The sequence below is a fragment of the Microcebus murinus genome, chromosome 20, assembly GCF_040939455.1.
Source record: "Microcebus murinus isolate Inina chromosome 20, M.murinus_Inina_mat1.0, whole genome shotgun sequence".
NCBI classification, from domain to species: domain Eukaryota; kingdom Metazoa; phylum Chordata; class Mammalia; order Primates; family Cheirogaleidae; genus Microcebus; species Microcebus murinus.
The window spans coordinates 18,983,542-19,011,291 of NC_134123.1; the positions used below are offsets into that span (position 1 = coordinate 18,983,542).

General features: G+C 52.4%; 1 protein-coding gene across 3 annotated transcripts; it reads right to left on the bottom strand.

Moving 5' to 3' along the window:
• Positions 1 to 56: 56 nt before the first annotated feature.
• On the bottom strand, positions 57 to 26,779 carry PSKH1 (protein serine kinase H1). Of its 3 annotated transcripts, XR_012913685.1 has the most exons (4): positions 26,653 to 26,779; positions 16,355 to 17,381; positions 6,641 to 6,915; positions 2,257 to 2,347 (listed from the first exon to the last, which is right to left on the bottom strand). XR_012913685.1 is itself a non-coding variant. In XM_012742454.3 (3 exons), the coding sequence occupies exons 2-3, from the start codon at positions 17,309 to 17,311 to the stop codon at positions 2,030 to 2,032; spliced, it is 1,275 nt and encodes a 424-aa protein (XP_012597908.1). In that variant the 5' UTR covers positions 17,312 to 17,381; positions 26,653 to 26,779; the 3' UTR covers positions 57 to 2,029. The 3 variants fall into 3 exon arrangements, 2 of the variants coding, with proteins under 2 accessions (XP_012597908.1, XP_075851819.1); XM_012742454.3 differs by lacking the exon at positions 6,641 to 6,915 and having other exon boundaries at positions 57 to 2,347; XM_075995704.1 differs by lacking the exon at positions 2,257 to 2,347 and having other exon boundaries at positions 6,151 to 6,915.
• Positions 26,780 to 27,750: the final 971 nt, after the last annotated feature.

The window sequence follows — 27,750 nt, forward strand, 5'->3', positions numbered from 1 at the left end:
CCCCCACCCCTCCTCCTCTGGGGCAGCCCCGTGGTCCTACAGCACGAAGCCAGGGCTGTCAGAACGAATAGGCACCTTCCCCGTGGAGGAGGCAGCCTGTTTATTGAATACAAAGGATACATTTACAAACTGAGTACACAAAATAAATAACTGCACATTCTCCGTCCATGGTCCATGGCATGAAGGGCCACGTGGGCCTATCAAAGGCCCAAGGCTCCAAACCCCCCCTGTCCTACCCTCAGGACCAGGACTACCCTGGGCAGAGAGGAAATAAATCTCCAGGGCTTCAGGCCCCCAGAGACACTTGGGGAGTTAGGGGCAAGTTCTGAGGCCATGGTGCTTGGATCTCCACTACCTCCTGCCCTGGGGGCAGTGGGGACGGAAGGAGCAGGTGGATAAGGCACAGTCGACTTGGCACACAGTGGTCTCTTTGGTTTGGTTTCCCACTGGAGGTGGCACATGTAGATAGAGGGCCTGGCCCAAGGGTGTCCACTGGGAGGAGCTGAGTGGGAGCCAAACCCCCCCCCCTTCTGGCAGGGGCCCTGCAGTCTAGCTAAGGCCAAAGCTGGGCCCTGGCCCCTTCCTACCCACTGAAAGCAGCTGTGGAAGAAGGGGGCTTGGCTTCCAGCCTGGTTTGTGGTAGGGGGAGACACCATGAGAGACATGGGGACAGTTCTGGCTCAGGTGGAAAAGCAGCCACCCAACCCCACCCACCTCCCGCAAGGGCTCCTCCAGCCTGAGGCTCAGCGGGGCCCAGACTGGAAGGTTAATGCTGTGAAAGGAAGCGGGCACAGGGCAGATGGGGCAAGGCCGGCTGTGAGAAGGCCAGTGCCCCAGCCACCCAGGGTTCAGAGGCAGGTCACAGAGTATGGCTAAGTTCCAGGGAGAGGTGCACAGAAGCTCAGCAGAAGGGTAGAGTTGAGCAGCCCAAGAGCCTCCCCCAACGCAGCAACTCCTTCCTTCCCTCTCCTCGGGGAGGACTATGGGTGCGCACAGTGCGTGTGCAGTGGTCACTCCCAGGCTGCTATACCCACGCCAGACACCAGATGGCGCCCTCGTGCAGTTGCGGAGGAGGGAACAGCAGAGCCTGAAGGGCTGGGCCGTGGGCTGTACCAGGGCTGACAATGGAATCCTAACGGGGAACTCCCTGTCCTCTGCCTTGGCCCCCAGGTGCCCCATCCCCCAGGTAGCAGCAGTGGGGGCTCCCTTTTCCCCCCACAGTAGGGAAGGAGTCACCTGGGGAATGGAATGGGCATCCAAAGGGAAGAGGGAGGCAATGGTGGATTCTGCTGAGAAAGCACTGAGGGTGGTGGGCTGGTGGGCAGGGACCTTCTCATGGTCAGAGAGAGGCTGGAGCCTGGGCAAGGCTGCCACCAGCCCCGCCACACAGTCCATGCCACGGTCCTACCACCAGAGGCCCTGGCAAGTCCTAGGGGCACCATGAAGGAAGACTGATCTCGGCTGGGAGAAGGGGGCCCTGTTTGGATCTAGCCAGGAGCTGAGGGTCCAGTCAAGGCACAGCTTTGTGCCTACCAGCGCCTCCCACTGAAGCCTGATTTAAGGACCAGGATGCCATGGAATATGGGGGCCAGGGAGGAAGGCTCTGCAGAGGAAACGGGTATTCCAGAAGTAACCATCACAGAGGGTCCTGGGGCCATGGGACACCCAGAATTGCAGCCCCTTTGGTCTGGGGAAGAGCCACAGGCTAAGGGACACAGTGAAGACCAGGGCCTGTCCTTTCCCCAACTCAGAGCAGATGCCCACCATCAGGAGTAGCAGTGCCAGGCCAGGCTCCTAGTTCAGGGAGGTCACAGCCCCTGGGCCACCTCTACTCTGTCATACCTGGCCCATGCCCATGGTGAGGACGGGGGCTGCTGAAGGCACAGAGGAGGGGCTGGGACCAGACATTCTTCGGCTCCCGCTAGCCATATCCGCACGGGCCTATCTCTAGAGAGGGTATCAGGCCAGACGGCACAGCCACGAGTGGCCAGGCTGGGACCGTGCCATGTCCGCACCCCAGCCAGGCGGCTCAGCCATTGTACTGCTGCTGGTAACGCAGGTTGAGTTCCCGCAGCTCCCGCTCCCGCACTCGGCGTGACTTGTTGGAGCGCGTCGAGCGGCTGGAACGCGTGGACTGGGCAGATTTGGTGCTCTGGCAGCGTGAGGAGGCACGTTTGAGGAGGTTCTGGGAGATGGAACGGTGCAGATTCTTCATGGATGAAGAGGCTGCCATGCTCACCACCCACGGGTGCCGCAGGGCCTGCAGTGCAGTCATACGGGCTCCAGGGTCCACTGTCAGCAGGCGGTCAATGAAGTCCTTGGCCAGGTTGGACACACTAGGCCAGGGCTGAAGGCCAAGGACATGCATTAGAGTGAGAGCACTCAACACTGCCCACCCCATTTGGATGAGGCCACCACCACAGTATTCAGACACGCCCAGTGTCCTTGCACTACCCCCATAGAGAGACCCCCTCTCCCATGTGGCATTCTGGGGCTCCCCTCCCCACCCAATGCTGACCCAGCTGCTGAGCAGGGGCTGCTCTCTGGGTGATCAGGAGTCTGACAAGGAGAAAAAAGACCTGTCCCCTTTTCCCAGGGAGAAAACTTCTAAAGTGTACTGGACCCAAAGCCTGGCTCAGAGGTGGCTGCTGCCAAGACTCCCCAACCTATCCCAGGGCCACCATAACTCAGGGGGATTTAAAGAGAATGACTCAAATTTTTCCACCACATTCTGAGTCAGACTGAAGCTCCAATGCCTGGATTCCCAGATGAGGCCACTTAGAAGGGAACTTCCTAGTCCTTAAAGAGAGAGTCCAACCTCCCGCCAAGTGCTAACGCAGAGGTGGGAGACCACGGCATTCCCTGTCTCGGCCTCAGCCTCCCAGCATGGAGAGGGAAGGAAACAATTCGAGTCAACTGGATTTCTCAGTCTGCTGAGAGGGCAGGGGCTCCCGGGGCCCAGGACCTTCTTGGAGGCACTCTCCAGTCTGCAGGACTTCTCTAAGCCACGAAAGCCTCCTGGCAGTGGTGTAAGCCAGCCTCATTTTAGTTCCTTCTGTCCCAAGGGAGGAGCGCCACAAAGCTGGCTCTGTGACATGCATCCAGGGCTGCCGCATCTCAGCCACACGCAAAGTAGCTATCTGTCCCAGGCCTTGTGCTGCAGGCTGGTCTTAATCCTTAGGTCCTCAGGGTAAAAGACACTTGCTCAGGCTCCCTCTTAGCCCCCAGTGCTTATGTCAATTACTCCAGCTGCAATTTCAAGTTCATTATTCCCATTGACCCACAGTGAGCTGCACGAGCCCCAGTGCCTGGTGCAGCACACGTAAGAGGTGCTCAGTAGGCACAGGCTCAGCAAGTCAACAACCTGTGTTTGCCAACTAATGAGTGCCCATTGCTGGAGCTGCTTCCAGGCCATGGGGCTCAGCCAGGTGGGGCCTTGAGGGCAGGTTCTGAGTCCCCACCTCTCCTAGGAGCACTTCTGGCATCAGCTCAATGTTTCCCAAAGGGTGGGCAGCGAGGACCTTCCCTGAGCCTGCTGCATAGGGCTCAGCTGGGATGCCAGGGACCCTATCACTTTCCTCCCTGCTAGGTGAAGTCCACCTGTTCCACCCCATGGTACCCTTCACCCAGGGGAAACCTGAACATACACTCCCGGGGGGCCTCAGAAAAAGTCTATACACACACACTCGGGACAGCTGCATGGCCATATAGCCGATGCACACACCCACTGACTGTTGATCACGACGCAACCCCCATCTGGCTCCCTTGACCTCCAACTCTTCCCACAACCCCCTCCTCACTGCCACACAGGGGTGAGGTGGGAGGAACACGAATCTGGGGTTCTGAGGAAGGGTCGGGGCTGCTTGCAGTTGCTGTCCTCGCCTGCCCCTCGGAAGGCAAATCTCAACTTTCAGAGAGAGCTGAACTGGAAGTGACAGGGGAACCACATTTCCAACTGGCTGCCTCACAGGGTCATCCTTACCAGTGGGCCAGCTCCCGGTGGCTCCTGGGAGACTCTGGCCCTCAGGAGGAGGAAAGTCAGGGCCTCAAGAACAAGATCCCTTGCTGTCCGAACACGGTGTGGGGTACAAGAAGCAACAGTGCCCCCCTCAGGCAGGCGGGTCCACGTTTCCCTGCGGGCCTGCAGCACACGCCTCTGGTATTGAGGCCGAAATGTAGGGCGACTGGATTTAACAGTTGCTCCAACAGCTTTTAGCTCACAGCTCAAGAAGACCCCATAGCTTGCTGCTGTCCCCTGTCCTGCCCCAACACAAGGAACTACTGTCAGTCAGCACAGCCATGGAGGGCCTCCCGCCAGACCTGCCCGTGGGCTTAAGCATCTCCATTTCCAGAGTGGCACAGGCTCGCACCAGGCATTGACCCCTGCTGTTCGTGGAGCGGCCAGCCCGTTAGTGCCCAAGCGAGCGGGATCGATCCCAGATGTGCGCCTTGCCAATTACGGCGAGCGCGGGGCCGTGTGCAGAATGCCAACAGGCTCATTTGTCTGTGGGCCAGCCCAGCCCTCCAGCAGGCCCAGCTCTCCCCATCTTTGAAGAGCTGAGAGCAGCTGGGCCAGGTGGGACTCCCGGGTCAATGTGACTTAAGTCGTCCTGATCTGAAAACCAAGCTGTCCCAACGGCCCCCAGCCCAGCCCTTGTGCATCAGGCACCTGTGGAGGCAAGTTAGACAGGCCGAGCAGGGAGGTGGTCCCATCCAGCCCGCTGACGGCGAGGCAGGGGCTTAGCCTGACTTCCAGAACCGTGGCCCTGGAAGCCCTGCTGAGGCCTCCGCCAGGGCTCAGGAAAGTAAGGTTTCCACACTCACCCACAGACACGCTGTGGCCCCAAGTCCGACTCAGCACCTCTTAAGACGGCCTTCAACACCTGCAGCCCAACCCACCTGCCTCCCAACCTGCTCAGGCCCCTGGAGCCACAGGGCTATGTCTATCAGTCCACAAGTGACCGGCCAGGACGCATTCCAGGCAAGTAAAAAGAAAAATGACAAACAGTCACGCCCCTCAGTTTCCACAGCTCTAACTGCTTGCTCTGGGCAAAGGACAGAACTCCCACCTCAGTGTACTTAGGGCTATACCAGGGACACACATGGCCTCAGGGGGCTGACAGATGGCACAGGTGCCAAGAACCACCAGGTCAGTCTCCCAGAGGCTTCCACCTGCTTCTAGGCTGACAGGGAGCACGGGGCACTGAAGGAAATGTTAAGATGTTGGCTGGCTTTGCCTCCAGACACTCAGGTCTTCCCAGTCCTGGGACTGGAGGGCAGCTCCAACACCCGGGCTGACAGCTCACACTCTCCTTCCCACGGTCTTTGGAGCTGGGTGGGTGAGGGGCTAGGCCCTGCCCTGAGAGGACGAGGAGAGGCTGCGGGAGCAGGGACATCACCTCCACTCTGACTCTGACCATCAAATTGGCTGCCTTGCTCCTGAGTCCATAGCCCCTAGAGTCCTTGTCCCCTGGAAGTTAGGGTACCTATTCTTGATATTAGACAGCAGACACCAACAGGGCAGAGAGGGAGGGACCTCTTCTGTGAGCACCTCCTTGCTAACTTTGACTTGCTCACGCTGGGCCAACGCCACTCCTCAGCAGTGGTATCCAACGCTCCCTGCGGAGGGACAGGCACCAAAGAAGAAAAGGTTTTCTGCTCCAGCTCGAGGACCCCTCCTCCTCCTAATGGCCTCTTTCACTTGCTCTAGCTCTAATGTCTGGCACAAGGGCTGGGCGAGAGAGCATTATCCAAGCCACTACCAGTAGTCTCATCTTGAGCTCAACGGCCAGGGGGACAAAGGATGGAGCCAGCCCCCTGGCCTAGGCTGCAGAGAGAGGGGGAAGCTGCTTCTCTCGGGAACAAACCCAGCTTGCAGGGCTGCCCTAGACGTCCTCTGGCAGGCAGGTCTGACCACTGTCAAGTGCGGCTGGGAGAGAAAGGTGTCTCTTCTGGATGGCATCTGGGTGATAAATTAAAGCGTTGGACTGTAAGTCCTTCCTAATTTTTCAAGTCCTAGATTCAACGAACATGGCTTCCCACCTTTCCCCTCACTTGGCTGCGCATGGCAGAACATAACATCTGACACTTAAGCTGACCTCTTTTTTTTTTTTTTTTTTTTGAGGCAGAGTCTCACTTTGTTGCCCAGGCTAGAATGAGTGCCATGGCGTCAGCCTAGCTCACAGCAACCTCAATCTCCTGGGCTCAAGCAATCCTGCTGCCTCAGCCTCCTGAGTAGCTGGGACTACAGGCATGCGCCACCATGCCCGGCTAATTTTTTCTATATATATTAGTTGGCCAATTAATTTCTTTCTGTTTATAGTAGAGATGGGGTCTCGCTCTTGCTCAGGCTGGTTTCGAACTCCTGACCTTGAGCAATCCGCCCATCTTGGCCTCCCAGAGTGCTAGGATTTAAGCTGACCTCTTGACCCCTGTCTGTTCTTCATCCAGCCAATGGCGACTCTGGGGAGGACTGTCAAGTGGAGAGGGCAGCCTCACCAAAGAGCTGCTGGGAAGCGAAGCAAGGGAGGAAAGAAGCCTGGGCCTTGCTGCCGTGACTCAGTTCTTCCCTCAGCTTTGTCTCAAGATGTATTTTCAGACCCAGTGCTCCCACCCGCAAAGGCCTCCTTTCTGTACTTACGTGGGCCCGAATGAGAGTGGAGAAAAGGGCACGGAGGAAATTCTGGGAAACAGAGCTTTGGGTTTACTCAGAAGAGCAGTGTGACAACGAGAACAGCATGCTCTGAGGCTGCCCACGAGGACGAGTGCTTGGAAAAGTCAGCAGACTCTGACCATGTGGCAGCGGAGCCAGCATCCCATCCTCTGGTCAAGCCACCCAGAATCCACCACCCAGGACCCGGCAGGTGGTGGGTGAGGCACGAGCAGCAGAGAAGAGAAGGATGGAGAGGGGAGAGCCTGAGGAGAGAAAAAGGAAGAGAATGGAGTTTTAAAAGGGGCAGAGAATAAATGTAAAAATAAAATGAGAGAAGGCATGACAAGTTCAAGGTTAGTAAAGCTGTATTCTGAAACTTGAGAATAGCAAAATGAAATCTCGAGCCCCGACCTGTCCTTGCCCAGAGCCCACAGAGTGAAGGACAATGGAAGGAGGAGACAGGGTACGACTCAACAGTGAAGGATGACGTCTGCTCCCCATGGGATCAGGAGGCCATCAACAGCCTGCAGCAACCACTGAGGAATGTCTGCTTTTAACAGCGTCCTAGAGTAGCTGTGGAAGGTTCTGAATTTACAAGCCTGTTGCAGAATGATTTTTTTTTTTTTTTTTGAGACAGAGTCTTCCTTTGTTGCCCAGGCTAGAGTGAGTGCCGTGGCGTCAGCCTAGCTCACAGCAACCTCAATCTCCTGGGCTCAAGCAATCCTGCTGCCTCAGCCTCCCGAGTAGCTGGGACTACAGGCATGCGCCACCATGCCCAGCTAATTTTTTCTATATATATTAGTTGGCCAATTAATTTCTTTCTATTTATAGTAGAGACGGGGTCTCGCTCTTGCTCAGGCTGGTTTCGAACTCCTGACCTCGAGCAATCCACCCACCTTGACCTCCCAGAGTGCTAGGATTACAGGCGTGAGCCACTGCGCCCGGCCAGAATGATCTCTTTTATCACTAATCAAAGAGGGGTTCTGCTGAGTGAGGAAGTGGTTCCCAGAACCCAACCTGGTTCTTTTTTTTTATTATTATCTTTTTTAACTTCCTCCCATCCTAATTTCTGAGGTAATTTGGAGCCTCAGTGGCTGTTAGCATCTCATCTACACTGTGGCCTCTGTCCCTGGAACCTGGGCATGCAGGACTTGGCTCAGGGCTGTCACTTAGTCAGCATGGGATAGCAGGATGAGTGAAGAGGTGAAGGTGACTTGGCCTTCTGCTCCAAGCTGGCAGGCCATGCAGGAGTAGTGTAGCTCCATTCTGGACGCCATGTGTGTACCAGGAGACAGACAAACTGAGGCACGCTGCAGAGGGGTGACCTTGTGGGACGGGAGGACTAACCCCAGAAGGCAAGCCTGGAGAGGCATGGCTGGTGAGGATGGCTGGACCAGGTCACCGTTCACCATCCCATGCAACTGGGAGTGGGCTCCCACCCCAGTGGGCGCAGGAGGATGAGGGGGAGGCCACAGGCAGATCTAGAGAGGTCAGGATGTGGGAGGGACAACAGCCCAGCGGCTCCCAGAGGAACTCAAGGGCCTGGAAGCAACAGAGCCTGGGAGAGGGCAGTGCTCTTCAGGTGGAGACAGACAATGAGAAGAGCAGGAGAGGGAGAGGACAGCTGGCACACCACTGACAGCTCTGAGCACAAGCCACCACACCCCCGCTTTGGTGGAGAGGCCTCGAGGACTGGCAGGGAAACAGCAGTGATGAAAGGAAGCTCTGCCCCTGGGCTGAGAGATGCTGTGGGCGGCAGTGCGAGGCCTTTCTGTAGGGATGGCCGAACGTGGCAGTGTGGAGGATGGGTCTGCTCCTTCCACCGCAGGGAAGGTACTGCTCTCTAGGGCACGTGTAACCAGGGAAGCAGTGACAGAGAAATGCCCAGAGGACAGGGCTCTGCAGAGCTCAGTGATGGCCCAGAGGTGGCACACAAGGGGACTGCTACTCCCTTCCACTCAGAGTTGCCTTCTACCACCAACCCCCGGAAGAAGCCACCTCTGCCTTCTTGCAAGAGGTCCCCAACCATGGTGACAAATGAAGGTCCACTGCTCATACCAAGTGGCCCAAACCATGCCACCTCCAGTGATCAGTCAGGGACCCAGCCTGAGGGCAGCTGCACTGACGGTGGGAGACTTAGTCTGTGGAATCCCTGGAGCTTTGGTGAGGTGGAGCAGCCCTTCCAAGGGATCCTTCCTGGGCAGGTATGGGGTATCTGCTGGTCCTCATGGGATCCTCGTGTACAGACAGTGCCACCATCCAGCACTTGATAACCAGCAGCCACCAGCAGGCCGGCCAGGAAGAAGGGATGCCTCACAGCAAGGATTCTAACCTGATCTGTGTTTTCCTGTGCTGCCAGCTATTGCAACAAACATGGGAAGGCCATCCTCCGACTGGGAGCAGGGGTCAGCAAGAAGACAGGAAGGCTGATGGGCCCATCACAGCCCCCACCCACACCGGAGCGGGGAAGAGGCCATTAAAGCATCCAGCTGGAGCCAAAGCATAAGCCGGGAAACATGCTCCCTGCCTCCCTGCCTCCCACTCTACCACCAGCACATGCAACCGTGCTCTGGCTCCCCCATGTCCCTGGGCAGCCCTCTCCATGGCTCTGGGGTAAGGTCCCATCCCTGCTCCCATAGCTGTTCCTTGTGACATACGAAGGCAGGCAAGGGGCAGGTAGGGAGACAGAAGAGTCAGAGCACATGCACCAAGCTACATGACCAAGCCCTGACACCTAGAGAGCACTGAGACATGCCACATCCTCTGCACCTCATTTTCTCTTTAGCATCTAGGGCATGTGTTACAGTCACTTGAAGTGGGGAGGAGCAAAGCAAAGAGAGGGTTGGGGAAGAGCTGAGATGGAAACGGAGATGTCAGCCCTGGCTCTGGCACTCATCCACCTGCAGGGCTATCACAACTCCAAAGTGGCCCAACTAACTGCCCCTCAAGTACCCTTTGGCCCCAGGTTGATGGACCTCTCAGCCTGCAGCCCAGAGACCCAGCCCTGGGAGGCCACTTCCCACCAGTCCTCATCCCCTAGGTAGTGGCAAAGTGGCTCTGCAAGTGGGCTTCCTCCCACAGCACAGTGTCCCCTGCCCAGCAGCACTCACTCTGCTGAGCAAGGCTCTGTGTAAGCCTCTGCCCAAGCCCACCTGTTCCTGGCACAGCCACCTGGGCTCACCCGCAGCTCAGAGACTGCCCAAAGGCGGGTGACAATGCAGGCTGCTGAGTGCAGCACACTGCAAAGCTGTCAGCGGCATCACTCCGCCATCATCCTCCAAAAGCCTCTTCATCCGTCCTGCCTCTAGGAATAGAGCCCTTGACAAAAGCAGTGACATCAAGGATGTCACGTTTCATGTCAAGTGAATCACAGCATCTCTGCATTAGAGGACCCTGACAGTCCTCCAGTATGAGTCTATAGGTGATGACTCACCTTTTGTGCCACCCCTTTAGAAACAGCCCTTCCAGCCCTCCTGGGGCCTCTCGTGACAGGAGGCTCACCTAAAGTGGCGCTTTGTGTCTTGAGACTGCTCTCACACTCACACGGGCCTTCCTCACATCTGGCTGACATGTGTCTCCGCCATCTCCAATGTGCCATCTCCACTCCAGCGCCTGCAGGCACTAGTAAAAATTCAGATTTCTCCTCCCAAAATTATCTCCTTCCCAGCATTCCCTCCTCTTCTAAGAGTCCTCTATGTGCCCTAAAACGTAAAGAGCACACATATAGCCCTGTGGTCTTCCATCCTTCCCCGGCCTGTGTCCCCAGGCAGCTCTGGCCAACAGCCTCCTAACCTCCTAAGTGACAGCCAGCAGGCTCTCTGCTTCATCCTTGAGTCCAGCCCCCAGAGGGCAGCCCTCTGAGACCCTTCTCAGAATGCACCAACAACCACTGGTGCTTCCCTCAGGGGGAGCCAGGAGAAAGTTCCCCCCCAGTTATCACTTATAAATGTTCCAGTTCAACCCAGCAAACATTCAAACAGGCACCCATTGTGCACGAAGCCAGGACATGACAGCAGGAAGCGTATGTACTGATATACACGCTGTCCTCAAGGACCTCACAGGCCAGGGAGGAGAGATGTGTCCAGAGACCACAGCCTGAGAAAACACTGAACCAAAGACTCCAGCAACCGACTGAGGCACACGTGTCAGGGGGAGCAGGCTGTGCTGGTACGAAGGCCAAGAACTCTGAAGCCAAGATGGCCTGGATTCAAATCCCAGGCCTGCCACCCTCTAGCTATGAGACCACAGGCAAGTTACTTAACCTCACCAGTCTCAGTTTCCTCATCTGTAAGATGGGGGACTATACCCACCTGGCAGGATTGTCGTAGAGATTAGAGATATCGGGTATAGAACATCCAGCCCTGTGCCTGATACTCAGTAAGCACTATACAATGGCAGTGGCCAGCATTATTCCTAACGGAAGATCTTTGTATTGGACATTTTATTTACTTTTTTATTTTTATTTATTTACTTATTTATTTTTGAGACAGAGTCTCACTTTGTTGCCCAGGCTAGAGTGAGTGCTGCGGCATCAGCCTAGCTCACAGCAACCTCAATCTCCTGGGCTCAAGCAATCCTACTGCCTCAGCCTCCTGAGTAGCTGGGACTACAGGCATGCACTACCATACCCGGCTAATTTTTTTTCTATATATATTAATTGGCCAATTAATTTATTTCTATTTTTAGTAGAGATGGGGTCTGGCTCTGGCTGGTTTTGAACTCCTGAGCTTGAGCAATCCACCCGCCTCAGCCTCCCAGAGTGCTAGGATTACAGGCATGAGCCACCACCCCTGGTCTACTTTTTTATTTTTTTGAGACGGAGTCTCACTCTGTCACCCAGGCTGTGGTGCAGTGGCATCAGCCTAGCTCACAGCAACCTCAAACTCCTGGGCTCAAGTGACCCTCCTGCCTCAGTGTCCCAAGTAGCTGAGACTAGAGGCATGCACCACCATGCCCAGATAATTTTTACTATTTTTAGTAGAGATGGGGTCTTACTCTTGCTCAGGCTGGTCTCCACCTCTTGAACTCAAGCAATCCTCCCACCACAGCCTCCTAATGGACTTTTTAGAGTTCATCAAATTTCTAAGGCCAACATTAGGAGCGGAATGAGGATCAGAAGTGTCTGTTATTGGCCCCCTCACCAGGGATGTCAAGAAAGGAAACCTGCATACTCTCCAGGTACAGCCCAAATTCTCTCCACACCTGTCCTCACACGCTGATATCCCTCCTGCTTGGAGCCAGCTGCATACCATACCCTCTTCTCTGTGGCTTACGCATACCAGGTGGGGCCTACTCCCTGGACCCCGATCTGCCCCGAACATCCCCAGGAGGCCAGGCTGGCATTATTCCAACGGCCTCCAGGTAGTCTTCCTCCTGCCCATTGCCCTAACACTTTCTGGGGCATTCCTCCTTCGCTATCAAGAACCCAGAGGGTTCCTTCCCACTGTGCAGAGAGCTCCCAACAACAAACACCCAGCCTGCCCCTACCTCTTCAACCTCTGCTCTTACTCCCAAACTGTCTCCTATTTATTCTCGAGCAGTCAGCAATGTCCCCTCCTCCTTCTCAAAACCCACCTCCTGCAGGAAGCCTTCTACTCAAGTCCATGGAAACCACTAAGCCTGATGGGACCTGGGGCTGCATGGACAGAGCCCTGGGGAACAAGTGTGCCAGAATGGAACTAGTGTATAAAAGACACCACACTGTAAAAGGGGGCAAGGAGGCTGGGAACTGTGACTCATGGCCTTAATCCCAGTGCTTTGGGAGGCCAGGGCAGGAGGATTGCTTGAGGCCAGAAGTCTGAGACCAGCCTGGGCAATATAGTGAGACCCCATCTCTACAAAAAAAAAAAAAATTTTATCCAGACATGGTGGTGTGTGCCTGTTGTCCCAGCTACTTAGGAGGTTATGGTGGAAAGATCACTTGAGCCCAGGAGTTTGAGGTTAAGTGAGCTATGTTTACAACACTGCACTCCAGCCTAGGTGACACAGTGACAGATCATGTCTCTAAAAGTAAAAAATAAAAGGGGGGCAGGACAGGAAAAGTGCTCCTAGGAAGGTACCAAGCGCATGAGACTTGCTCTCTGGTGAGGAAATGCACAGCTCCAAACCCAGCTGAGCTCAGAGGGGAGACCCTTCATGTGCATAGCAATACTCCCTCAACACTCAGGTTTTTCTAGCAGAGGCTTGCTCACTTAGATGGCCTTGACCATCACACAGTATAAGACAGATAGATGGCTAGGGGTTGGGGGAGGGCCCAGCTGCCTGGCCTGAGCCTCACAGGCCATGTTCCAGACTGCCCAGGTGCAGTGGCTCTATGCCAAGGCCTGTCTGTAGGTAGTCTCAAGCTCCATGGAGGTGTGGAACAGGCCTTCACATCTCTTGCATTTTCCCCAGGTGCGCTGTGGGTGAGCAGTGACCACCAGAATGAAAACACAGGCTGGTCTCCAGCTCAGAGCGCCTGAAGAAGTCCCCTCCCCCTAAAACAGCCCAGAGAAATCCCTCCCAACCCAGAGCTCTCTGCAGACGGTAGTGGAATTTGTTTTTAGGGTTAGCCAAGCTCCTAGTAATAGACAAGTACCAACAAGACCTGCCAGGGGTTTGACTCTGGAGCTGGAAACTGATGCTTCCCACACACACTGGGAATCTCAGAGTCATGCCCTGTGGTTCCAGCAGAGCAGGAAGCAGGATCTCAGACCCAGCCTTCCAGCTACAGTGGCAGCAAGAAGCCTGAACCACTCCCCACCCCACTCATTTATCATTCTCCAACCCTCAGATAATCAATAGCCTGTTAGCAAGAGCGTGCAAGCTCCAATTAGATAAATTGCCTGACCAACAACTGCTAGAATCAGGAACTCTTAAGCAGACCTAGAGACTTCTAGAAAAGGTCTTTCCTCTGTCAGCATCTCTTGGGAAATCTCTTTTCCTCTCTCCCATAGGTAAAGTCCATACCCCCTCTGCCAGCTGGACCTTGAATGGCCTGGTACCACGCAGAGCTCCAGGGGCCAGAGCTCCCAGAATGCAACCAGCTTTTTCAACCTTCAGGCATTCACAGGTCTATTTTAAAATCTCAGTTTCAGCTACAACCTCACAAAGTTCTCTAGAGCCTTCTATCAGGACAACAGAACTTGCTGAGCACCCCTACAGGCTCCTTTGACCTCAGCTGGATGTGAACCTGCCCCTCTAGCCACTGCCTCCTCCTTTCTCCCTCCTGTACTTCTGTAGATGTCAGTCCCCTTATCTCGGTCTGGCTCCTGTTGGCCATCCTCCAAAGCCCAGGCCCGCTCTTCTCCAAGGCTGTCCCTGACTACCCTAGTCTATTTTAAGGCACCTGCCTAAAAAACGTGCCCCTCCAAGCACAGTCTGTAGGCCAGTAGCCTCAATACCACCTGAGTATCTGTCAGAAATGCAGACTCGATAAATGCAGATTCGATAAGCCCCACCCCGACCTACTCAAACAGAAGCTACATTTTAATGCGATCCCAGGGGATGTGCATGAACACTAACTACAGTCTGAGAAGCTCTGGCCTCTACCACTCACCGGCAGAGCCCTGGTTTCACTTCAGTTTTTCTGCATGGAGGTGATGATAAATGTCACTAGAATGGGACCCAGTGATCACCCCTTGCAGTGAAGCAAGTCCCTGCCAGCACCCCAGTGTGCTTTGACGGCTCTATCCCAGGACACTGGGAGAGGCTTTCTCATCACCAGTTCATACCCACCCGATTGTGCCAGCCTGATGGCCAATCCATTTCTGAAAACCAAGTAAATGTTAGGGCATTACCTCAGCATTATTGAGGGGGCCAACATCAGGATCAGGGACTTGTCCCCCACTTGCTCCCTCTGTCACCACCTGTGCCTGCTCCTCTCACTCCTCCCCATCCCCTCTATTAACACCAAAAGCTCACACTTGCCCTGAGGATGCTGGGAACCAAACCTCAAGCTTTAACTGAGCCTTGAATCAAATCTAATTGGACTGGAATGGTCCCAAGTGAGGCAGTTCACTGCTGGGCACTCCTGGTTTTCAAATGAGTATTGGGGAACTATTCTCTGGTTTCCCGAGCTGTCGTTCAGTACCAACGTGGTCCTGTTTACTACTGCCCAGCGCAGTAGGTAATGTGAGAGCCACATTTTCTGCAAAACCCACCTGTCCACCTAAAATCTGAGTGACAGTGGGCCAGGCCTGAGCTCTCCATAAGGCTGACCACTCTGCAGGAAGCACCAGGGGGTCTCGGGGGTCTACAGTGACTCCTTCACCATGGGCCCACAGGTCCTAGTTAGAGTCCTAAGTTCTGCCTCACTCCTACCCACCCCTCTAAGAGAGGTGCAAACAGACGCCCTCCCCTGTGCCTGTGACAGAGTGGGCCTAGAGAGGAAGGCTTCCCTCCCTTCCTCACACCACCTTTGAGTACAAGGCCTGGAGACCTCCCCAGGGAGGGAAGTCCTTGACAGACCCCACAGCCACACCTGGAAGCTGCAGGCTCTTAAGCACTGCAGGCAAAGTGGCATGAGGCTATTGAGTGACACTTGCAGGAAATGCTGGCTGGGCCCACAGAGGGCCCAGCCCAAGCTCCAGGAAAGAAAGGGAGCTGCTCCCAGAACTCTTTCCCTTCCATGGGTACACGAGAGACATAAATGGCACCTTGGCGGGGCCAAGCCTGACCTGGGGGAGGGGATCCTCACTGCCCTGGCAGAACCCTGTCATCCTGTCATCTAAGCTCGCCTCACCGCCCACGGAAAGCCTGCATGTTCTCTTCTTCACAGCCTCCCAGGGAGCACAGCGTCATGCTCCAGCTTGCAGCGCTCACTGCTTCCTGCGGCAGCCTTGTCTCCTACCTGGTCAGCATCCTTCCTAAGGCCCGACCAATCTTTTTCCATACCTTCCTGCAGCTCCCAGTGGTGCAGAAACTTAAGAGATTTTTGCCGCCATCAGGACTATCAGTGAATACAAAGACACAAACTGATGGCCTGCTAGCTGACTCTGGCCCCCAGGTTAGCGTTTGTTGGCACACAGAATGTTGCTTAAGTATGTAAATTAGATCGTGACACATGGGATCCTCACTATAGTATGACAAACTGGACAGAGACGAGAAGCAGGTGCTCCTTGAGACAGAGCATGTTCGCTCTAGCAGATGCTGGGGAGGCCCTGCCCCGCAGCCACCTGCAGCTGCAGACTGTTCCCGTGCCTGGTGACACTGCCAGTGCCTGCACCCCTCTGCTCTCTGCCTGAGGATGTTCTCCAGTGCTAGCTGGCATTCAGGACAGCCCAGGAGCGCCAGCAATTTGACACCCCCAAAGAAGTTCTCATCTCATGAGGTACAGAGTCAGTGGATTAAAAAAAAACCTACTTCAATGGTGCAATTGAGGCATGATTATTCCGAAGGTCCTCAATGGGACTGGGTTCTGGTGACCCACAGTGGCAGTACACTTCTTAATTTACCCTTTATTGGTGGTTTCCCTTTCCCAGTCCTTCCCTTGTGGTGACTGGAATCATAGCCAAATAAACTATCTATTCCCAAGTCCTTATCTCAGGGCTCACTTTTTGGGAACTCAAACTGAGACATTCTGCTAGTCTCGCTTTGTCATTTTTGCATTACCTACCTGGCCCTCAGAGCATGTGCCCCTCACTGAGAGCTGCAGGATATACCCCCCATCCCCCACCCAGGAGCCTCCCCAATATCACCTGGATGGGGACAAAACACACTTACCTCCCCCGAGTAACTGTACTTGCCCCTGAGGATCTGCCGGTACAGCCGGGTGCGGTTGTCGTCCTCAAAGGGCATGGTGCCACTGAGCAGGATGTAGGCGATGACCCCCAGCGCCCACATGTCCACGGAGTTGGTGTAGGGCTTGCGGACCAGGACCTCGGGGGCAATGTACTCGGGCGTGCCACAGGTGGTCTTCATCAGGCAGTCGTCGCCCTTCTTGCGGGCGCTGGCCAGGCCGAAGTCAGTGATGATGATTTTGGAGTCGGTGCCCGGGTGGTAGTAGAGCAGGTTCTCGGGCTTGAGGTCTCGGTGTGTGATGCCCAGTGCGTGCAGATACCGGACACCGTCCAGCACCATCTGCAGCACCCGCGTGGCGTCCCTCTCGGTGAAGGAACCCTTGGCAATGATGCGGTCGAAGAGCTCTCCACCCGTGGCCAGCTCCATCACCATGTACACTCGCTCCTGGGTCTCAAACACCTCCACCAGCTGGATGATGTTGGCATGACGCACCCGGCGCAACACGCGCAGCTCAGACTCGCACACCTCCCGCCCCTCCCGGTACTTGGTCTCGATCATCTTGATGGCGTATGGCTGCCGGGTAGCCCGGTGCTCCACGCGTACCACGCGGCTGAAGCTGCCTCGGCCGATCAGGGCCTTGATGTCGTACTTAGCTGTCACACGTGGGTCGAACTTGGCCCTGTACTTAGCCACCCTGGCCCTGCGTGGTGGTTCTGAGGGAGGCTCTGTGTGGCCAGGAGTGGGGGCACTGGGGCAGGGGTGTGCATACTGACTGGCTGCTGGGAGCCCGGCTTTGACAGGGCCAACACTGTCCCCCTCTGTGATGAAGTGCTTGTACACATCATTCTTGGTGCCACTGAAGGGCTCCACCTTCTTGACCAGATCCAGCTGGACATCCTTGGGTGGCTCGGGAAGGACCTTGCTTGTCCCACAGCCCATCACGGACACGAGGGCATCCTCTCCAGCGAGGCTGGCAGGACCTGCTCTGCAGGCAGTGCCCCGTCTACACCTACACGGACAGAAGAGAGGACAAGTCAGCATGGCTGGAACACCTCTGAAAGGAAACCAACCACCTTCCTTGGCCCCTACCCCTTAATAAACCTAGTCTGATTAAGACTGAAGTCTTTTTTTTTTTTTTTTTTTGAGACAGAGTCTCACTTTGTTGCCCAGGCTAGAGTGAGTGCCGTGGCGTCAGCCTAGCTCACAGCAACCTCAAACTCCTGGGCTCAGGCGATCCTACTGCCTCAACCTCCCGAATAGCTGGGACTACAGGCATGCGCTACCATGCCTGGCTAATTTTGTCTATATATATTACTTGGCCAATTGAGCTCCATGGCCTTGACTTATATCTCCCTAGGTCTCAGTCTCATGCTGCTCTTCAACCCTGAGAGGGGACAGGAACATGCACCAAGCTCATATGTCACCCTCCTCTCTACTCTGCCTGGGCCCCTTTACCTAGTTGAAATCCCGTGTTTCTAAAATGTTAAAATCATTCCTCTCGTTGCTCTGACTCATCTTTTCTGGAAAGGGGGCGTGGAGTGTTGGAGGCCTGCTCTCCAACACCATCACCCAGCAGGGCTCAGAAAGCTGCTCCTCCAAGGCCTCCCTCCTGGATATCTTTCCTGTCCCTTTAGGCCCCCTACAGGGGTTGGTTCTCCTGTAACAAACAACAAACCACTTCCCTGGGTTTCTGCCCTAACCTCACTCTCCTGCATGGCTTCCACTGCTTCACTGATGCACCAGTCCCACCGTGGCAGTTTAACACCCTGTCCAGGGTCCCTCACTTCCCCAGTGTACCACATGGATGGCTAAAATCCCAAACAAGGCTGAGAGCTGACTGGAATCAATCTCAGTGAACTTGGGACCACAAGCCTCAGCATACTGCCACCAGGTGACTGGAAAACGAGCCTGGTCTTTATTGAAGAGCCAACGGGGTCCTTGGGCTCAGAGAAGACAGTGGCAGTTCCATCCAGATATGAATCAGGATATGGATCAGGGCACTCTGCTTCCTTAGGATGAGGATCCAGGAGCCCTCCCCATTTCCTTCCCAGACAGAGATGATTGGACCATTATTCCCCTGGGAATGCTGGGGCCGCGGACAAGGTGAAGTGCTGAAGTTACTGCTTTCTAGAGATCATCACCTTGCTACCAAGACTACCTTTCTCTAAGTCTATCTGAGGCCCCATGGGTTGAAGAAGATTGCTGAGAATTTCCTATTAATTATGACACATAGAATTGGAAGTGAAATGATCAATTCAGGCATACCATTTATTAAATATCTACTAGGTGCCAGGAATGACTAGGATATGGTCCAATGTAGGTTATATCTTAACACACAAAAAAACTAAGTAAAACATGTCAATAAACTCAGTCTAAATGAAGAGAAACTCTGGCCGGGCGTGGTGGCTCACGCCTGTAATCCTAGCACTCTGGGAGGCTGAGGCGGGCGGATTGCTCGAGGTCAGGAGTTCGAAACCAGCCTGAACGAGATCCCGTCTCTACTAAAAATAGAAAGAAATTAACTGACCAACTAAAAATATATATACAAAAAATTAGCCAGGCATGGTGGCACATGCCTGTAGTCCCAGCTACTCAGGAGGCTGAGGCAGTAGGATTGCTTGAGCCCAGGAGATTGAGGTTGCTGTGAGCTAGGCTGATGCCACAGCGCTCACTCTAGCCTGGGCAACAAAGTGAGACTCTGTCTCAAAAAAATAAATAAATAAGAGAAACTCATAAAAACAGATAATTTCAAGTGTTAAGCTTGAGAAATGGTAGTAGATATGTGTAGAGTGAGGTGGGGGTAAGGGAAAGCTTCCTGAAGGAGGTGACCCCCACGCTGAATCTTGAAACAAGAACGAGTCAGATGTGGAAAGGTGGGAGTGCTGTTCTGGGCAGACAGAGTAACACACTCCAACGCCCAGAAGCCCAGAAGAGCACTGTGTGCCTGGGAACAGGCAGTTCGGAGGGACAGAGCCAAGGCCAGGGAGCTGAAGATTTGGAAGGTCAGAATGAGTCAGGTCATGGGGAGCAGCACAAGTTACAGTGAGGACGAGGACCTTCCTGGCAGGTATGGGAGAACTATGAAAGGGTTTTACAAGGATAGACAGGTGATCAATTCTATGTTTAGAAACAAACATAGGATGGCTGGGCAAGATGGCTCATGCCCCTGATCCTAGCACTCTGGGAGGCCAAGACAGGAGGATTGCTTGAGCTCAGGAGTTCAAGAGCAGCCTGAACAACAGTGAGACTTCATCTCTAGTAAAAAAATAGAAAAATTAGCCAGGCGTGGTGGTGCACATCTATAATCCCAGCTATTCAGGAGGCTGAGGCAGGAGGATGGTTTGAGCCCAGGAGTTTGAGGTTGCTGTGAGCTAGGCTGACACCACAGCACTCTAGCCCAGGTGACAAAGCAAAACTCTGTCTCAAAAATAAATAAAAGAGCCGGGCGCGGTGGCTCACGCCTATAATCCTAGCTCTCTGGGAGGCTGAGGCGGGCGGATCCTTTGAGCTCAGGAGTTCGAAACCAACCTGAGCAAGAGCGAGACCCCGTCTCTACTATAAATAGAAAGAAATTAATTGGCCAACTAATATATATATAGAAAAAATTAGTCGGACATGGTGGCGCATGCCTGTAGTCCCAGCTACTTGGGAGGCTGAGGCAGGAGGATTGCTTGAGCCCAGGAGTTTGAGGTTGCTGTGAGCCCGGCTGACGCCATGGCACTCACTCTAGCCTGGGCAACAAAGTGAGACTCGGTCTCAAAAAAAATAAAATAAAATAAAATAAATAAATAAATAAATAAAAGAGCCCGGGCGCAGCGGCACACGCCTGTAATCAGAGGACTCTGGGAGGCGGGTGGATCGCTCAAGGTCAGGAGTTCGAAATCAGCCTGAGCAAGTGCGAGACCACGTCTCTACTAAAAACAGAAAGAAATTAATTGGCCAACTAACATATATAGAAAAAATTAGCCGGGCATGGTGGCACATGCCTGTAGTCCAAGCTACTCAGGAGGCTGAGGCAGAAGGATTGCTTGAGCCCAGGAGATTGAGGCTGCTGTGAACTAGGCTGATGCCACGGCACTCACTCTAGCCTGGGCAACAAAGTGAGACTCTGTCTCAATCAATCAATCAATCAATCAATCAATCACTCAATCAATCAATCAATAAATAAATAAATAAATAAATAAATGAAAAGAAAAGAAAAGAAAAGAAAAGAAAAGAAAAGAAAAGAAAAGAAAAGAAAAGAAAAGAAAAGAAAAGAAAAGAAAGAAGGATATGGTTGGACTGGAAGAGGGTCAGAGTAGACTAAAAGGGCCGGTGAAGTGTGGTGCCCCAGATAGTGGAGTGGCATCGAGAGATGTCAGCAGCAGAACCAACAGCGGCTAAAGGGTGGGCACAAGTGGCAGCAGGGAGGCGTGAGGGTAGTACTCCAGTCCTTCGCTCGGCTCCTGGGGAAAGGGTCAGGAGTGTAGTGGGGGGACAGATGTGGGAAGAGTATAGTTTTAGATACACGTGGAACATCTATGTGACATTTGCCATGGGTTGTGGGATGTAGAATTTGACGTCTGAAAAGAGCTGGTCAGAGTCAGAGACTCCGTGGCTGCTCAAGGGTCATACTTGGGGCTAAGAGGCAACACTTACACTTCCTCACCCCCTCGTGAAGCTGGCAACTGATCCCATCAAAGGCAGCAGAGGGAGGCCCAGGCAGGTTTAACTGTGACACCTTGGGGGGTCACAGAGAACCCACAGAGGCCATCAGATTACAGAGAGTCGAGGACCTGAATTCAAGGTGGTGAGGCCAGTACTGACCAAAATGGCCAACTCTTACAAGGAGCAAGCTGGTCACTGAAACACACCCAAGACCTTGATTACAAATCCATCAGATAACAAAGGAGGAATGTGGAGACCACAGCTTAAGGGTTCAGGTTTTAATCAGTACATCAGGAATTCTCAGCAGAATGAGGGGCCTGGTTTTGTTTTTAGATGAGGTTTATCTTTCTTCTTGAGAGGGAAAGATTCCTACACCAACACAAAGGTCTTCAGGATTTGCTACTATTCTCACCCAAACTCCCAGTAGGTCCCACACTGCCCTACATGGCAACTTAGGAAATAATATTTAAGCAAAGGCATGTAGGAACAAGGTTCCTTTTCACAAAGGCCACAGATGTGAACTATGGACTCTGGAATTTTGACAATTCATCTCTTCCTTCAGGGAAAATGGGCGGTAAAGGGTTGAAGCTCAAGAAAGGAACAGCTCTTAGGCCAGTATTCCTGAGGCAGAACACAGACCCCTGACCCTGGATCCCCAAGACCACTTGGTAAGCAACATCTACTATTATTCAGAGGCAAGACAAACTGCAAGGGTGACAGCACAGCCACTTGGATGTCACTTCTTCATGGTGAGGAGGCAGGATCCTAGATTCACAAAATAAATAGCTGTCTCTAGGAGTATGCACTGGCTCTTTTAGTTTAAATGTGCATACCTAGTATTGTCCTGATAGGAAAAACTAAAGCTTATAAAAGAAAAGGCCTGGCTTTTCACCTTAAACAAACAAAGCTTGCACAGGGATCTAAAGTCAGCCAGCAATAAGAGAGCCAAAGATTTCCCCTCTGACCTTCCTTATCTCTTCCTGAGACATAGTTTCTTTTGCATTCATCTCAGTTAGAAACTCTTAAAATATGAGCTGATACTAGTACTCCTCCACTACAGACTGAAAGTAAAGGAAAGGTCGGGCGCGGCAGCTCGCGCCTATAATCCTAGCACTCTGGGAGTCCAAGGTGGGAGGACTGCTTGAGCTCAGGAGTTCAAGACAGTCTGAGCAACAGTTTGACCCTGTCTCTACTAAAAATAGAAAAAATTAGCCAGGCATGGTGGCGCCTGCCTATAGTCCCAGCTACTCGGGAGGCTGTAGGAGGAGGACCACTTGAGCCTGGGAATTTGAGGTTGCTGTCAGCTGTGAGCACACCATTGCACTCTAGCCTAGGTAACAGAGCAAGACCCTGTCTCAAAATGAAATGTTTAAAACATATATATGGAAAAAATATCCCACAAAGGTAGAAGAGAAACTATTAAAAGCGATTGCCTCTGGAGGTATGGGAATGTGAAGGGGATGAGTAGAAGGAAGGAAGGGGGATTTTAACTTCTCATTTTAAACACACTTCTGTGCTGTTGCTATATTTTAAAAGCATCTTCACATATTACCTTTGAAAAGTTATTCTGATGAAAATATGTATCATAGAAATGTATACACTAATATATGTATAAGAAAAAAAGCTGGCCGGGCGCGGTGGCTCAGGCCTGTAATCCTAGCACTCTGGGAGGCCGAGGAGGGTGGATTGCTCGAGGTCAGGAGTTCGAAACCAGCCTGAGCAAGAGCGAGACCCCGTCTCTACTATATAAATAGAAAGAAATTAATTGGCCAACTAATACATATAGAAAAAATTAGCCGGGCATGGTGGCGCATACCTGTAGTCCCAGCTACTTGGGAGGCTGAGGCAGGAGGATTGCCTGAGCCCAGGAGTTTGAGGTTGCTGTGAGCTAGGCTGATGCCACGGCACTCACTCTAGCCTGGGCAACAAAGCGAGACTCTGTCTCAAAAAGAAAAAAAAAAAGCTGGAGGAATATACACCAAATTATTTCAGTGCTTGTGTTTAAAGACACTTGGTGCATTATTCACACTTGTGATGTTTTAACTTTTAACTATATTATTTCATAATAACTACTGTTATGATCTCTTTTAGAAAACAGTAACTAGGAACCCCAATTCTCAAGGACTCCAGCTGACAACCACTGCCTACATGCTAAGAGTTGGTAGGCAGAGACCCCTGCCTTAAGGCTGAAGGAGAGAAATTCAAAAGTTTGCTGTGTCTTTCTCATTTTATCATGACCTCCAACTCTAAGACATCCTACCCAATGCCCATCCATCATCAGAAATACAGATCCTGGCCATGTACCTGGTGTTCTTCTCTAAACTCCCAAGTTCAATCCACAAATATTTACTGAGTTCCTGCTGTGGGCCAGGAAATCTGCCAGCAACTGTAAAGAGGCGACAGCCATAGTCTCTGCTCTCCAAGGAACTTATAGTCCAAATGGTTCCCCACCAAGAATCCCTTGATCCATTACTCTTAGGATGCCCTAAAAGGTACTTCAAGCCTGGCAGCTTAGAAAGGCTTTGTTCCTCTGAGATCTTTTTCTCCCAGCAAATAAAAACATCACATTTTTCTACCTTAGCATCACATCAGACACCATGGCAACAGAAGGCTGTACCAAGAATTAGCTCAGTGATGATCTAGCCAACACAGACCGGCTTAACACTCACTGAGTGAGATTCCTGGAAGAAAAGGGAGTTCAAATAAATAAGTCTCTCTCCAGCTCTCAACAAGAAGAACTGCTTCCCTTCTTCCAGGGCTGTACTTCTCAAAAAAGACAGAGTCTCACTTTGTTGCCCAGGCTAGAGTGAGTGCCATGGTGTTAGCCTAACTCACAGCAACCTCAAACTCCTAGGCTCAAGCAATCCTCCTGCCTCAGCCTCACAAGTAGCTGGGACTACAGGCATGTGCCACCATGCCCGGCTAATTTTTTCTATATATATTAGTTGGCCAATTAATTTCTTTCTATTTATAGTAGAGACGGGGTCTCGCTCTTACTCAGGCTGGTTTCGAACTCCTGACCTCGAGCAATCTGCCCGCCTCGGCCTCCCAGAGTGCTAGGATTACAGGCGTGAGCCACTCCCGGCCCAAAGGTGCCCATTTAACATGTTCTACTCACAAAGTAAAACAGAAGGCCAAACCAATATCCCACTCATATAATTATGAACTCGTGATTGACAGAAAACCTCAGCACCTGTTTCAGATTCCACAGACACAAGGATCTGTTGGGGCATTCTGCTCCAGGTGCCAAGAAAACCTGAGGTGAGGTGCAACTGTAGCTCAGTGTCAGGGGCAAATAGATTTTCTGAAAGCAGCACTTTGTCTAGCTAATTTATCCAACTTAAATGGCCAGAATTTCAATTAGATCTAGACAATGTGCTTATTCAGCAAACCTACTCTCTAGTGAGTCAGCATTCCAAATCTCTTCTAGGGAAAGGGCCAACCACATCTGATTAGAAGCATAGTATTGTCAGAGTTTTCTCTGATGACCAAAAATGACCTTGAGGAAATCATATAACCCAAGCAGCTTCCTACCTAAGACCTGAAGAACAAACAGGGTTATTAAGATGAGACATTCTTCTAACAACGGACACTCTGGGAAGAAGAGCCATTAGTTATAATAATGGCGTCCATTAACTGAGTTCCAATTTTGCTAGGCATCTTATATGCACCATCTTACCCTCTCTACGACCACATAAAATAGGCATGATTATTCCTATTGTGGAATGAGTAAACTAAGACTCAAAGAATTCAAGATCTCATAAAGCCAAAAATTAATCCAGGTCTTTCCAACTCTAAAGCCCACACTTCTAACTACCAAACTGTACTGCCTCTCCAAGGTATAGACAATCAGACCCTAAAAGGAGCCCACATGGTGCAGGTAGCTCTTCTTGCTGGACAAGGGAGACAACAATTTCCTTAGGCAGTGACAAACATATTCAACCAGGAAGCACAGTGAATTCACCTGGGGAGTTTTTTCAAAATACAGATTCCTACTCCAGATCTTCAATTTGTATCTTCCCAAAATTACTCCAAGAGATTTTTAGACCATCAAAGTTTAAGAGCAGGGGTCCTCAAACTTTTTAAACAGGGGGCCAGTTCACTGTCCCTCAGACTGTTGGAGAGTGCGGCACACATTCCACACATGTGCACTGGGAGCCGGGGATGAGTTGGCTGCTAAGCAGGACAGGCAGCAGCGGCAAAAACACCAGATGGGCTGAATAAATGTCCTCGGCGGGCCGCATGTGGCCCCCGAGCCATAGTTTGAGGACGCCTATTTAAGAGGCTGCACCGCCTACCACACACATGCATTTGCTGTGCTCATCTCAGAAAGGTGCCCAATAATACAGCTAAATGTGTACCCATTCATACATCAGCAACCTACCCAAGTGATTCAACAGATGCTTGTAGAGCCCCTACTTTTTTGTTGGGCACAGAGTACATGCCAGACAGTTGCAGACAAAAGACCATCATGTAACACAACATGATATATTCAACAGTAGCAGTATGGATAAAGGTGCCGAAAAGTCAATAGCTACACAAGAAGCAAGGAAGTTTTTCTAAGGAAGTGATATCTCAGGTGGATTTTATAGAACAGATGTAAGTTTCCCATACTGGTGGGAAGGGGGTGAAGTGGAAGGAAGAGTATTACAAACTGAGAAAACAGAATATCCCTTTTTCTTTTCTTTCTTTCTTTCTTTTTTTTTTAGAGCCAGCGTTTTGCTATATTGCCCAAGCTGATCTTGAACTCCTGCTCACAAGCGATCCTCCCACCTAATACTCTGGAGTAGCTGGGATTATAGGCACTAGACCTCGTGCCCTGTGAAAACTGTGTATCTAAAGCACAAGGGTATGAAACCACAGAACTAACAGGAGGCTACATATGGTTCACATGATTCAACAATAAATGATGTAAACAGAGTGCAGAAGTGCCTCCGTTTTGACTGCAGGGTTAGGCCTCTACCCGATTATAAAGAGCCTTGCTAAGAAGTGTGGCCTTTCTCCTGCAGGCACTAAGGAGCCAGTTTTCGGCAATGAAGGATTTACTCGGATTTTCAGGGACGAATTGTCACTTCATCCGCTTCATGTTGGGAGACTATGTGTGTGTGTGGGGTGGGGGGTAGCTTTCCCTTATAGGTAGAGTTGACAGACTTGCCAAGCAGGCAACCAAGCGGGACTGTGGCCTGCTCTTTCCCAGCCTGTACGAGGGAGCTATCTGCTGCCCTGCCGGCTCCCGGCGACCAGAGGCAAAGGAGGGGTGTGTGGCAGGCGCCGGACGTGAGAAGGAAGTCAGGACAACCGGGTTAGATCAACCTGACCCGCGCTGGACGCAGGACAGCTGAACAGCAGGCAGGACAGCCGACCACGTCCACCAGCCCCGCGCGGGCCCAGAGACGGGCCACCCAGCACGACAGCACGTTTCGAGCCAGTCCAGGCTCGGACACTGGGGACCCAGAGCAACTATCGCCTGGCCTGCTCGGCGGCCCCTTAGGCCCTGGCGCACGGGTCACGGGCCGAGGGCTGCGGGCTGGGCAGGGGCAGGCCCCGGTGCGCCAGACAGAAAGCGACCGCGGCCTCATGTTCGTCAGCCCTTCCCGCCCGTCGGGCCGTCGCCCTGGGCCGGGCCGCCTCACCTCGCGCGGGCGGCGGACTCTTCGGCGTCTCGGCGGCTCTGCCGACCGTCTCCGGGCCGTGGCCGCGGCCACCGCCGCCGCCGCCATCCTCGGGCATCAGCGTCGTGGCGTCATCACAGCGCGCGCCTGACGCCAAAACAAACCCGGGCCGCCTACGGGGCGGGGCGGGGGCGGTCTCTCTGGGGGTCGGGCTACGCGCTCGGCGGCGCTCCGAGCGTGGCCTGCCAATCAACGTGCTCGGGGCGGGGACAGCTTTCTCCTTGAGGGTGGGTTGATTTGTCGCGCAAAGTAGCTCGGATAGCAGGCCGGGGTGGGGGCATCTATGCTAGAAAACAGAGGGCCCGCGGGAAGTAGGGAGAAAGTTTCAAGTTTCTGGTTGAGGGAGAGGGGACTCCGTAGTGGGAGGTTGGGAAGCAGTGCGTTCCGACAGAGACTTCTGGAAGTGCCTCTGGAACTCCAAAAAGGACTGACTTAAATTTCATTAAAATCTATTAAATTTCATTAAAACTGCAAGTAAAATAATTTCAGGCACTCGGATGTGTTCAATTTGTCCTCCATCACAGCATAGTTGCAAATGAGTTAACTTGTGGACTGGCGAAGTCAGTCTCGGGCCAATTGCTAAAGTAACAACTTTTTGTTTTAATTTTTTGTTGTTTTTGAACTCAAGTGTATCCCGAGATTGCAAAGCAAATAGATTTTTAAAAAATTGTCACCATTCACAATGACTTCTTTATGGGATGAGAATTGTGTCACCACTTTACAATCAACCCAAATTGCAGGGGGAAAAAAATGTTGCTGGTGATAAGAGTGTTGTAACCACCATCCATCTTCCCCATTGCAATCATTCATGTATTCAACACATCCTTATTGAGCACGAACTTCACACATGGTATTGTCTTTGATTGACTGTATAAGCTAATGTTATACTTTAAACCTAAAAATAAGTTAACACCAATAAAACATCATTTTGTCTGTTTTATGTAGTAGGGTTTCATATGACATTTCATTTAAAAACGAAAAACTTTAAAAAGTGTTTCCAAAAGTGTGGTGCAATGATTAAGGGTATATATAGACTTTGGGGCCAAAAAAATCTGGGAC

Excerpts from the sequence above, each read along its gene's own strand:
- PSKH1 (XM_012742454.3), bottom strand. The coding sequence starts at position 17,311 with ATGGGCTGTGGGACAAGCAAGGTCCTTCCCGAGCCACCCAAGGATGTC. Across the intron at positions 2,348-16,354 it reads AGTACAGTTACTCGGGGGAG|CCCTGGCCTAGTGTGTCCAA; the intron begins GTAAGTGTGTTT and ends CTTGGCCTTCAG.